Below are 13592 nucleotides of genomic sequence, written 5' to 3'. Positions count from 1 at the left end.
AGACGGAGAAGGTCTGGAGTAGGCAACAAGAGTTCTTCCCCGGTGTTTACTCTGAGACGCCCAGCAGACATCGGAGCTGAGACGCCACGTGGACAGCTGGACAAGCGATGCAGAGTTCCTGACAGAAGTGAGGCCTGGAGGTTTCGATTTCAGAGTCCTTGGCATTTAAATTGTATGGAAGCCCTCAGACTGGATAAGATCGCCCAGGGAGATGTATGGTTGGGGAAGAAAGGGAGGCTCTGTGACATGGTGACATTTAGCAGTCAAAGAGAGGAAGAGAATTCACAGGAGACTGATGTTGTGGCCAGTGAGGCCGGAGAGAAAGCAGGTGAATCCAAGAGAAGAGAGCATTTAGGGAAGGAGGGCGTGTGGGATGCTGCTGAGGGATGGTGGAAAGAAGACCAGGAAAACGAGTTGCAGGCATGGCTCTGGAGAGAGCCGTGCTGACTCTCACGGCCTTTGCAAAGGGTTTGCCGGAGAGCTGAAAGGAAAGAGCATCTCAGAGACTCTCAAGTAAAGAGTCTCGTTCCCCACCAAGAGAGCGTCCGCCCAGAATGCTCCTGTCGTCCCAAAGCCTTTGTGTTGCTGTCTGATGGGGACCCTCTGTCCTTGATCTTTGCCACCACGACTCTAGCCCACAGGACACGCGCCAGGTGCCCGCCTGACCTAGTCTCCCTCTGTGGACGCCATGACTGGGAGCAGCATTTCCTCACGGGGCCCTGCTGCCGTTTGGGGTGCACCAGTCTTGGTTGGGATGGGCTCCCCTGCGCATTGTGGGAAGGTTCGCCTGCAGCCTGTGGATGAAGGTAGCACCTCAATGCCACCCCACTTCCCCAAAGAACCTGCGGGCCACGATATCGCCTCAGAGGAGGGGCTGTGGTACAGACTGACAAAGGCAGACCTGACATGCCCCTCGGCTTGACTAAATGTCAAGCAGGCTTTTTCCTGATCCTGGACCCCTGGCTTCCCTATTCTTGGAGCATTTCCTTAAGAAAACGTAAATTCTTTCTCTGCCCCTTTGAGTGGTAAATCTTTTAAAGACCCTTTTGCCCTGTTACAGGATCCAGGAATGTCTTTCTCTAGGACCTGGGAGCCGTCTCTGTGAAACGTAAACACTGGGGGTAATACTGTCCCCACCTGTTTCTGGGGGAGGGTGGGCACCTCACTCCCGCAGGGTGTAAACTGCCTCCTAGCACGAAGCCACTGAGAAGGTTGACCTTCCTCTGGACGAAGTCACTTAGCAACCACAGATGGCCTGTGGTCCCTCCTCCCCAACCTTTAAAAACTCCCCCAATGTGTATTTTACCACAACTAAATACAAAAAGAACAAATGAAACACGACGCCCTCGCCTATGTTGCAGACGGAGCTGAGGCCTCCCGGCCAGGTGGCCTTGACACATCCTTTCTGTGTAACTTGGGTGCCATGTAACTTGGGTGCCGTTTGGGCTTTGACAAGAGGAGCGGTTAAGAGCCCCATCTCTGGACTCGCATTGTCTGGGAGCGAACCCCAGCCCTGCCTCTTGCTAGCTGCTTGACCTTGGGCTGTCAACTAATCTTTAGCTTTCGTTTCTTCACTGTGGAACTAAAACGGATTAGCAATAGTAGCTACTTTCTCCGGTCCTTGTGAGGATTAAGTAAGACAAACAAAGCACGGGAAGCATTACTCAGACACAGGACACCAGCCAGCATTTACTCTGTTGCTGTCCAGTCAGGTTTGCAGAAAATAACTGAAACAATGTTTAAATGATTTACATATTAAAACACATATTTTCTGTATTTTAATTCCTGCAGTTTGGATTGTATATATTTTTTATACTAAACTTTTTGGATACTAGAAAGAACTATTTTATTCATATACAGGTCTGCATGTACTTCATGAATAAAATTCCATTTTTTTCCCCCTGCATATAAATGTTGATTTTCTCTTCACCCTCTCAATAACATTGCATTTCAGACTGCAAATGAATCGTCCACCTGTGATTTTGGAATACAGGGGCTATGAGGAGCCGCCAACTACACAAGCTCATTACCAAGCTTGAGAAAGTGGGCTGCTTTATGAGGCTGCCGGCCAAGCATAGCTCGGAGAATGGCCAGGGCACTCTGATCTACATTCACTTATAAATCCATTTAATAAGCCTCGAACCTTCCATAAACTCCAGTTGCCACTCAGGAGCAAAAGTTTCCTGATGGACAGAATGCCAGAGGACGAGGAGCCTGTAGGCTTCCCCGCTCTGTGTTAGCTCCCGACCCCTCCACAGACAGGGCCTCTTCCCTTCAGCCGCCAGCCAGGCCTCCCATGCAGCACGGAAGATGCTGAAGGAGCGAGAACGGTTTTCAGCTCCTTCTGGGTGACACCCTGCACAAAAGGAATGGCCTCCTGTAACCGCCAGAGAGATTTTGGAAGAGGTCTGAGCCAACTGAGTTGAGCCTGGACAATTGTCATTGGTTGAGAGAACATAACCTTCTTTCTCAAGGAGCCTGACTTCCTCCTGAAGCTTCCGAGGCAGCCTCCGCCTCTTCTGAGTTCCGACCTCCTCCTTAAACTTCTGCCGAGGACAGTTACATGCTCGGGCCTAGGTGACGTTTACTGCAAGTTAACCTCTATGCTGGCCACCTGCCTCGGGGAGCCTGCTCGTCTCCCTTCTACAGCTGACGCTTGCCAGCTCCCTGCCTAGGCCGTGGCCAGCCCCGGGCTCCAGGCTGAGGGCCCAGCAGACACCTTGCACCCTCACAGACCTGCCGCTGTGGCTTTAGTGGCCAGGACTCCCAACTCTCGGGCCTGTCTGTGCCGTAATCCAGCCAAATCCTGGCATTGTTCATGCTTAGATAATGACTTAGAGCATCTTTGCTGTTCTCCAACCACTAAGAAATCCTGGCTCACGGCTGCCGTGGAGGACATAGGTCTCAGTACCTGGGCTGGCCAAGGCCACAGGTCACGTGGGGTCTTAGTGCTTCTGCTGGGACATCCCAGGTGCTCATCGCATGCTAGTCACTCGTGTTGGATCAAAGACATGAGGAAGTTCCCTGCACTTTTAGGACAAATACCAGCAACTGCTTCTTTCTTCCCATGTTACTCTTAAGTTTTAAATTTACTTGCTCTTTTTTCAGTAAACCGAAATCATAGCTGGATTCTCATTACTTCCAAAAGATCTGTGCCAACCCTTTTCCGATGACAGCTTCTAATTATACATCAGATGCTGAGCGAGAACGGTATCCTCCTTGCGTGTTTTTTCGTTACTTTGAAAAGTGGACGTGAGCCTGGCCGTGCTGACACAGGCCGCGGGCAGCGGCGGGCCTTCCCTCACAGCCCGCTCTGTGTGCGAAGCCGAGGACTGCTTCCCGTCTGTCTGAGCTTCGAGTCGCAGCCCTCCCCTCTCTCAAACCCTGACGGAGCGGTGGGCGGCTCTGCCACGTGCCTCAGCTGACAGTGGCGCTGGGTGAGGCGTCCAGGTGGCCGCTCACTGGCTTTCATGGCTGGCTGAGGGGGAACTCCTGGCCCTGCAGCCACAGTGGCAGGAGGGCCAGGCCATGGCAGCGAGCTTTGGATGATGAGGGGTGTTTATGCACGCAGACTCTCCTGTGGGGCTTGTGGGTTGCAGCGATCGCATTTCAGGTCAGGGTTTTGGGAAAGAATAAACGAGGCAGTTGGAGGCGGGTTCTGTAGGAGGGGGTGAATGAGGGAAGCAGAAAGCTGAGAGAGGAAGGTGAAGGACAGTGTGGAGAAATAAGTGACAGCAAACACGGTGCTTAGCACGGACCAACACGTCTCAACCCGAGACGCAGGAACCGGCCCTGCTCCACACGGAGATACCGAGCGGCTTGCCAGGGGTCTGTCAGCCGGCAGGCAGAGGGGCTGGGCTTCAAAGCCCAGGTTAACCACGTGACGCTGGCAAGGACGGCTTCTGGGAGACTCAGGCCTTTCAAAAAACATCTCGGCACAGAAGCAAAACGGCTGAAGTTGAAAAAAAGACTCAAAGAGGGAAAGTGGTAACACTTGGTCAGGACGACGCTTCTCGCTGAGCTGAGCTGGGAACGACTCCAGCTGCCTGAGTCCCTACTGAACACTCGTGGGGTCGCCGGCGCCAGGTTCATGGCTGTTAAACGTGATTTTCTTCTGGAAACGAGCGCCCGCCCCCAACTTCCCCTGGGGTGGACGTCTGTTGGAGAACACTGTTTTACACATTGGCTCAACAGCTTGTGTCTGGGCGACGTGCGTCATGCCGACCTCGAAGCAGACAGGACACCGGAAACTGGGGCGGAACACGCACCCCTTTTCCTCTGGTGCTTCGAGGTGCCGGACTCATCCTGTCAGCTAGCCATGCGGAAACTGCCCTTTCCGGGGTCGCCAGTGGTTTCATAATTACTCAATTCAAAGGACATTTTCCTAGTCTACTTTAACCCATGGCGCTTCACATTATTCGTCACAATAAACAAAGAGAATCTCACGAAACTCTCTCTTCCTGCGACACCCCCGCTCCTGGTTTTTCCTTGCTGTTCTTTCCGTTCCTCTTTGCTCCTTCTCCTGAGAGGCTGTTCTTCTGCCTGTCCCTTAACTTTAATCGTCCTGTCGAATTCTGCCTCAGCCCTCTACGCTTGTTTTTATAAGCTGTTCTTGTTTAAACAAATCATAATTCTTTCCAAGACCCTAATAAATGCTCCCCCATTCCTCTCCACTTAGCATCTTTACTTGGTCTCCAAAATTTCTGGGACAATTATAGTCAGTAGATAGAAAGGGATCAGGGTAAAGTTGGTCCTCTGTACACAGCGACAAGTTGAAAAAAAAGCAACACAAGAAACTGGGTCAATTAGGGTCACTTGTTATGATGAAAACCAAATAAATTCTAACCAGCATGCTTGGGACTAACAGGATTTTGGAAGAAACTTGTCTTAGGTAAACTGGGCGAGACGTATTGATGAAGTGAACTTTGCTCACATTACTTAGCAGGAATAGTGGACCTGATGCTTAAGTAATAAAAAATAATTTAAAAACAATGAGTAATTTTGAGTACTATAAACTGAAGGAAGGGTTTAGAAGGGACTAGGTTCTATTTGGGGTGGAGGAGTCAGTACTTTATTTCAAAACCCATGACTCTTTCATGTCCCTGGCTGACATGTGGCTTATTAACAAGTCAGTTTTACTTCCAAAGCTAATTGACTAAGCTACCACTTTTGTAGCTTACCCACAATACGCTGAGAGTGAATATATAATTTTGTCATTGTTTTAGTGACTTTCTAATGTTCTTAAAGCATCTCAGCGCAACTATGGAAGACACTGCGTGGACTCTGGCTGACTGTCGCTGGGCCTCTGCCATAGGGCGGCAGGCATCACGTGTATGAACAGCACCTAGGTCACATCCGCTTTTGCTTGGTCTGAGACTGTCGCAGGTGACTGACTTGATCGATTAACGCCCAGAAACTGGGGGGGTGGGGGGCGGACGTCTAAGGTGGCATACAGCCTCAAAGTCCTTCAAACTTGCTTTCTTTTCATCAGCAGAGGAAAAATGGCTAATTTCCTAGACTGTTAGTTATCTGGAAAACAAAATTTAAAATTTAACTAGCCATGGAAATAGGTATTGATTTGAAGTAATGTTAAGTTCAGCTGGAACATGTTGAAAGCAGAGACTACACCATGAGGCTGAATCCATTTCTTGCACAGGAAGCTTAACATTTTGCTTCTCAGTGTTGACCTTTGTCTCATGTAGAAAGACCCTATGTAAGGAGAAGTCTAGATCTTTTTCTGCTGAGGATGGGCAGAGGAAGGAATGGATTTCATTTCAAGCAAACCTGAACTCGGGGAGCCCGTTTCCTTCCCCTCCTCTCCTCTCTCCCTCCCTCCCTTCCTCTTCCTCCTTTCCTTCTTTCCTTTCTCTCTCTCTCCCTCCCTCTCCTCCTCCCCTCCCTTTCTTCCTCTCCTCTCCTCTCCACTCCTCTCCTCTCCTTCCTTCCTTCCCTTCTTCCCTCCCTCCTTCCCTTCTGCACAGTTATTGGTGCCCTAAATTATCAAACAATACTATACTGTTCTGAAACCATATACCTAAAATTGCATAAATCAGAGACCGCTGACTACCTTTTGGTTGTTGCAGACGAGGGCTGTGGGCTCCAGAAAGTGGAGAGTGGAACTGGATTTAGGTCTCTTAAATCCTCCTCCTCGCACCATTCTGTCTTGGAGGAGACTGCAAGAGGCCTACGTACTCACTTTTGGGAAGATCTCTAGCAAAACACTCCATGGGCTGTTTTACTTCTTCCATTGTAAGTGTTACTGAAACTAAGAGAGGGAAGCCACGGAGGCCTCACGTCACTCACCAACAAACAGCTGGCTGTAGAGCTCCAGGCGCGTGTGCCCTTCTGTCGGTGCCTTGCGGGTCTGCTGTGGCAGCCGATCCACCTGCAGGCTGGCCTGCTTGACGTTCCTCTCCGCGATGACCCGGTGCCACTGGTCATCGTTGAGAGGCGAGGGCGACCTCACCACAATCTCCACGGGCCCATTTCCAACATCGAATGAAAAGGACACGTCTGTGGCAGCTGGAGGAGTAGAAAGCACGAAAGGCACATGAGTATTTTCCTCTCAGATACCAAACAGGAGTGCACTCTAGAGGGAACACAAAGCAGGGAGAGAAAAATCATCCTGTGACTGGATACAAAGGTCCATGGCAAGACCAGCTGAAGAAAGGTAAAATATCAAGCCATTCTTAGCCATGAATAACTGAGGGGAGGACACCGGACGAGTACTAGCGGCCAGGTACACAATCATTTCCTTCACCTTCAGAAGCCCATTGAGAATTGACCATCGTTGGCTCCTTCCAGGTATGGAAACCGAGGCTTGGAGAAGTTAAGCACATGCTGTGTCTTGGATTTAATGAATAACGGAATCAGGACGTGAACCCAGGTTCGTCAGATTTTAGAGCCTGAGATCTTTTGATTCTATACATGACACGACTCTTCAACGGCTCCTGGGACAGAGACTTGCACTGGAGGGCGTAATGGAACAGCTGTGTCCAGCTCTGTCCCCAGAGATTCTGGCTCAGTTGGTCTGGTGTAGACACTGGTATTTTTAAAAGCTCCATGGAAAATATTATTATACAGAGTTGAAAGCTACTGCTTTGGGAGAATTCACAAAACTTTATTTCATTAGTCATATCACTGTAGTTCCTACAGGAAGTTAGGGAGCTATGAATTGTTGATGAATGTGAATAAAGGTGACCTGCATCTTTTTCGGACCACCTGCGGCTGTCTACAAGGTAGCTAGCTCCAGGTTCCCGCAGAATAATCCCTTCCCAGACTCGTCTCCTGCACATCTTGGTCCTTCCTGATCTGGGATGCTGGACCCTGCCCTCCAGCACTGACCACACATCACTCTTTTCTCATAGATCTGCTCCAAGGCAACCTCCTTCTGCAATAAATTACCTTTCAACAAGAGAAAAACAAATTAGGTGGTTGCTTTGGCAACTTCGGTTGTAAGTGGTTTTCTGGCTTCACGTTTTAGGGTTTAAGTTCCTCAGTGACCACCTAGTGTTTTGTAAACGCATTTTTTAAAATGTATATTTTTCTTGCAGTTGGCAGGAGAGGCAGCTTGATGCAGACACAGCCCACACGTCCCCAGCTCCTCGGGCTGGGTGAAGGTGACATTAAAGATGTGGCCCACAAGCGTGTCTCTGAACTTTGCTTATCCAGGGATTTAGGCCTCTATCTACCAATAAGCCTTAAGTCTCTAAGCAGTTTAATTAAATATCTGTCTTTTGTCCCCCTAGGATAATGGAAAATTCAGCTTCTCTAGACTGGTACCATTTTGAGAGGATGTCGCAAGCAATCAAACTTCTTTCTAATTTAAAACCTATAGCGGGCCAGATTCTCGTGGGACCTGGATGTCCCCAGAAAGCTGCATTAACCTTTTTGAACTACGGGGATATTAGACACAGAATCTGATTCAATCAACCTAATTCCCACCAAGTAATTTTGTTCCTTTATGTCGTTAAGAAAGGGAATTTTGATTTTTAACACCTGTGGTGATTCCACGCCCAGTCTGGTAAGACAGCGCCTCTAAAGTAGAAGCTCCTGCGTCCAGGACCACCGGCACTCGGCCTTCATCACGGTGTCTACAATGGCATGAGCAGAATGCAGGTTGGTGATCAAGTGGCTCACGCCAAATGACCTTTCCCCATAGTTCTGGTACAGTCTATAGGGGGAAGTATCCTGTTTTAAGATAACCCAGTGATATTCTTGTACTGCCATGTTTTAGCAAGAGCATTTTAAAATGTAAGCTGTCAGACTAGCAAGAAGACAAGGCTTCCCAAATAGAAAAGATTGATTTGTTTTAAAGGCATCAACAGCCATAAGGGAAATAGAATTGGGGGATAAATTGAGTTTAACCCTAAGGTTTGACTTGAAGGGACAAATGCCGCTCTGATTTCCTCCTCCCCCTCTCCTCCTGCTGCAATGGATTCTTGTCAAGGTCTTTACACGTCATCGTTTAGAGATGCTCTGAGTCCCAGACTTAACTGGGAAATACCATACTTTTTTCGCCGCTTTTCACATTGGACCCCGTTTCTTCCTCTGGACTGTGGTCTTCTTAACATCAACGCTTCACTTAGAGAAGGAAAATCTCTGAGCTTCACTGCAGCTCAGTCTTGTGGCCCCAACTGGGTATGGTAACAGGGACTCAAGACAGGGGCCTTTGAGAGCACAGTCCTCCTTAAGAGCCTCCGTCCAGATGCTGCTGAAGCGGCAGTCACAACGTGAGCACACCCCGCTTCCCCGGTGCTTCCTGAGGAAGGGGCGGCAAGGCCGGCGTGAGAGCAAAGGAAGCGGTTCCTTTTTCTCAGTCCTTCAACGCAAGCTTCCCTGGCATTGCCAAGGGACACCTCTGGGAAGTTCTCTCTCCCAGCCAAATGGCAAGGGGGCTTTAAAAGCGTCTTGAGTTCAGTTTGTGGCTGACTGCTCCCGGTCTTCTGGGTGAGAGGAACTGACATTTTAAAAGAGATCATTACAGGGAGTCAGCGAACAGATAAAAGGGAGGCAGCATAAAAGACACCAGAGCCAATGACGCCGTCCATACTTAGTGTGTGTTTCCATCCCTGCCTGTGGAAAAGGAATTTCTTACATACTGAAAACATTCTTATTTCCAGAAATCAGTATTTGAGAATTGGGTGTATCTAGTGTGGCTCACTGAAAAGCACATTGTAGCAAACACTAACAGCTGCCTTTCCCTTAGAGTCAAGAATGGAAAGCTTCTGAGACTTTGCCCTATTTGCAAATGAACATGTTAGCCTGCCGCAGCTCCACAGATGCCCACAGAAAGCAGGAGATCATGGGCCAGAGACAAAAGACTTCATTATTCACAGTGCAGCAGGCAGCATGAGCTTCGTGTCCACATGGGCTTCCCTTGTCCCCTGAGTCCCATGGGGGCCCGCGAAACAGCTCAGATGGACGCTGCATATGCAGTGAGTTTGTGTCACAGCCGACAAAGCCTGCACATAGGAAACCCAAATCTATTAAAGGAGCTGCTAGCAAACCTGCTCAACTTTGCCCCGGGAGAGACATTAGCTTTATAATTCTGGTCAGAAAACAAATCTTACCCTCTGTCCCTGAGGAAGACACTGCCTCTGTCTTCCAAGGCTGTCTGCTACACATGCACCCTTGAAAGGGTACAAAGCTATCAATGTGTCTTGTTCAGAAGACAAGCAGAAATGGGAGAGACTCCTGGAGAATTCTTCCTGAACAACAGCCACCCCTACCTCTTCCTTGTGAGCTGCCCCAGTTTTGCCCAGGAAGCTATGTGCTTCCATAGAATGTTACGTGTCACGTAAGGATGGCTCTTCCCCAGGCCCAGACAGTGAATTTGGATTTGTCTGAGTCAAATATGGCAATTCCATGCTCCTTTCCAGTAACCTCATTAAGATGGGACATATTATTCCCTCCTGGACAATAAGGCATGAGAGGGAGTTTTGAGGGGGCCTTTTGGGATAAATTTCTGAGCTCATAAGAGAAAAAATAGCCAGTCCTTCTTTTGGCCCTGGATCTTGGGTGGAGGTTGCGGTTGCTAATGCTGCTGGACCCACCTCGTAAACATGAGACACACTGAGGAAAATGGGAGGGCGATGGGACAGACTTGGCTCTTCAGCGACACTGTTCGGTCCTGAAGCTATTCTAGGAGCCAACTCGAGACTTCTTAGGAGATATGTATTAGTGTTCAAGCCATTTTTATTGCATCTGAAAGCATCTTAACTGACATAGAAAATGGTTTAGCAATCAGTATGTATGAGTTCTAGTCTTTGCCTTCTCCCATTTTGGGCCCTAAGTTCATTGGTATATGAAATGAGGACTATATTTATGGTTTTCCAAGAGTTTCTCTGTCTAATATATGTTTGAAAAAAACTGAACTAGATGATCTCTAAGTTCCCTTCAAATGCCAACATTCTACGATCTAATTTCCAAAGGATTCTAAGGGAAATAATAAAATTAAACACAGCTAGTCCTAATGATACTTCTGGAATAGTGGATCACTATCAGGGGAAGAGAGACATTAAAAGAGAAATGCACAAGGTGGCATGCTGGCATCAGAAACAAGCGTGGATGGCAGAACTTGCCTTTGAATACTTCTGGGTCAGGACTTCGCCTGAGTGACAAACAGTGAACGGGCAACACCACGGACAGCTCCTGGTATCGCCTCCTTTCCGCCCATCAATTCCAGCAGGTGGCGCTATGCGCTCTCATTCTAACTCAGGATATTAAGTTTTCCCCAAACAAACCACTCCAGGCTTAATGTACTGAAGTGACAAATTTAGCAGCTGACCAGAATAGTAGACTTTATGGCTCTGAGTTCTCCCAGCAGGTGAGGTAACTTTTAGACATCAGACTCAAAGTGTCAGCTGGAAGCAGCAGAACAAATTTGGTCATTCAGCAGAGAACAGGTAAAGAGAAAAGCCAAGGAAAGGTACACGTAGTGGGCATGCCAAGATGACCAGCTAACACTGCTAGTTTTCATAATGATTTGTTTATTACATTTCTAAAACGAAGTTTAAGGTCTGACAGCTTCCAAAGGGCTGTTTTTTACAAAGATCTCATTTGATCCATGCAACAAAACTGGCCATAGGCAGCACAGATATTTTAGTCTCACTCTATGGTGGAGAATGTTATGGATATATAATTCTTTTTTCTCTTTCTTTTTTTTAGGAAGGAAGGGCTAAGTGTATGACAGGAGACAGAAGAATTTATGCAACATGAGAAGGTTATGGGAAGAGGCACGGAGGCTGAAAATGAGGCCACTGTGGGAATGAGAAATGAGGGGAGGAAGGAGGGGATGTCCGTGTTCCCGTTGGGGCCAGGCGCTACACCTGTGCATTGATGCCACACCTTCTTCTCCATCCGAGGACATCGCTCTAGCAACGCTGCCCTCTCTTCCAGAGCAACCGTGATTTTTTTCTCTACATGTGGGCATGTCTCTAACCCCGATGGCCACCGCCCTAGCAGAACTCTTCTTGTGACCTTTTATCTCGTTTCTTTGCTCCCTTTTGTTGCCGACTCCTTGAAAGAGCTGCCTGTGCTCTTAGTCTTTCCTTAACCCCGCCACATAAAGCTTTCTCCTCCACTACACTGGGAAACTGTTCCTGCCTCAGGGCCTGAGCACTTACTGCTCCCTTTACCCAAATAACTCTGTAGCTGCTCCTTTACTTCTGTCTCCCCAAGTCATATTAGAGATTCCTTTCCCAAACATTCTATTTTTAATAGAAAACCCCTCGCTCAGCTGCCTCGTCCCCTCCATCCTGATCTTTTGGATCTATGTAGCATGTACCACCATCTAGCACAATATATATGTGCTCCTGGGCTCACTAAAGTAGCATTTCCTGTGTTGTTCATTTTTTGCTATATGCTCAGCACCTGAAACAATGCCTGCCACAGAGTAGGCACTCGACAATTTGTGAATGAATGAATGAATGAATGAATGAATAGGAACATTCCTGTCAAGGAAGCCAAACAATTATAATAGATGCCATGAAAAAAGAAATCTAAGCATTTTCCTAACTGCAAACCATACTCGAGCACACTAGCATATATAAGGAATGCCACCTTGTATCCTACAGGCATCTTTCCTAAAAGCATAAAGTAACAAGTATGTTTTTTCTCAGTCTAGGAACTTGATACATTAGTTATGTCTGTTTAAAACTGTGCTCAATGTTGTTCCCAAATATATGACATTTGAGGAACAAAGGCTTGTTCAAGATAAACTTAGCAGTGGAGCCAGAAGCAGAATTTTCTCCTATTTCTACATCTCAAGCTATTTTCACTTGACTCCTAGAAACAAGGGACCTTGCATCATAACTACATTTATCAAATTCTATCCCATATAAAAATGCTAAATAACACGCTTAAATGCATAGTCCAAGTCTCCTCTCATAGATATTTGGACTTAATAAGCTGGGGTGTAGCCCTGGAGTCTGTACTTTGTTAATGCCACGTGACTGATACAGTAGCCCTGGAACCCTACCTAAGAAACACTAGGATCGCCAAGTTTTATTCTCGCAAGAAAGTCCTAGGAATCTTTTGCTTCCTTGTCATTAAGAGAAGGATTTTCCAAATGTCTAGTAAAGAGTTTAACTGTGTCCAAAGAGAAGTCGGGGCTTTGCCCTTGGCTCTGAATTGGTAATATATGAACTCTTAAATGTTGTGCCTGATAGGAGGATCTTTGTTTGCCTGGGAACCTTGGGTCATGCCAGAGGATACAATGTAATTTAGAGTGGGAGCTGGTCTCACCAGATAGTGTTTGGGGTGGGGGCTCACCACCCAAGATAGACCAACAGTGTGATGTAGGGTGAAGTTTCCAGCTCTGGAGTGGCTGGAAACAGGTCAGCTGTTTAGGCTTTCAACCATTCCTGTGTAGTGGGCTGAATGAAGTCTGAACCCTGAGGCTCTTAGAGGCTCCTTGTTCGCAGTTCCCCATATATACTGTCACAGTCAATCTGGGGCATTACTGTGTCTGTGACTCCATAGGACGAACGTGCCTGGAAGGTTGGCACCTGGTACTCTTCCTGGACTCTGCCCTCTGTGTTCCTCCTCCAGTCTAGATTCTAACCTGTGTTCTTTCCCTGTAATACCTGTAACCATAAATACACGAGTGTAGCAGCCTTTGGTAGGTTCTGTGAGTCCTTCTAGAGAATTACTGTACCTGAGGCTGGTTTTGGGGACCCCTGAGCTTGTGGGTGTCAGAAATGTGTGCAATCTTGGGCAGGCTGTGGTCTCTCTAAGTTTGCAGATGGTCGAATTCTCTGCAAAAACAAAAATGACAACTTCGGGTTGAACCCAGTGATGTCAAGACTGAAAGACTTCCTGGACTGGAACCCAACTTCCAAGCCCCGCTTCGCCTCCTGGGTAAGGAAGTTGAGTCCGTGAGATGCTAATATCCAGTTATCACTAAGCTTAGAGCTTCTGCTTTTCCTACCATACTGTACTGCCTTGCATATTATGCAGAAAATAAAAAACAACCTATTTTCCTTTATGGTAGTTTCAGTTTGTGAATATAGAAGTTTTTAGAGCCAAATATGCATATTCACACCTAAAAAGTCAGCGTTAAACCCATCTGAAAATGAACACTGGCATGG

The 13592-nt window shown here is 47.6% G+C and overlaps 1 protein-coding gene across 1 annotated transcript in view; it reads right to left on the bottom strand.

Moving 5' to 3' along the window:
- The window catches only part of CNTNAP2 (contactin associated protein like 2), a 1200002-nt gene that overhangs the window by 184397 nt on the left and 1002013 nt on the right, over positions 1-13592 (bottom strand). The window contains exon 17 of the mRNA XM_011365532.2: positions 6304-6522. Coding sequence (XP_011363834.1) covers positions 6304-6522 — 219 coding nt within the window. The remainder of the gene's footprint in view (positions 1-6303; positions 6523-13592) is intronic.

Source organism: Pteropus vampyrus, unplaced genomic scaffold, assembly GCF_000151845.1.
Source record: "Pteropus vampyrus isolate Shadow unplaced genomic scaffold, Pvam_2.0 Scaffold112, whole genome shotgun sequence".
Classification (NCBI taxonomy): Eukaryota; Metazoa; Chordata; class Mammalia; order Chiroptera; family Pteropodidae; genus Pteropus; species Pteropus vampyrus.
The sequence above is the reverse complement of the archived record's forward strand: the minus strand, read 5'-3'. Positions and strand labels throughout refer to the sequence as shown.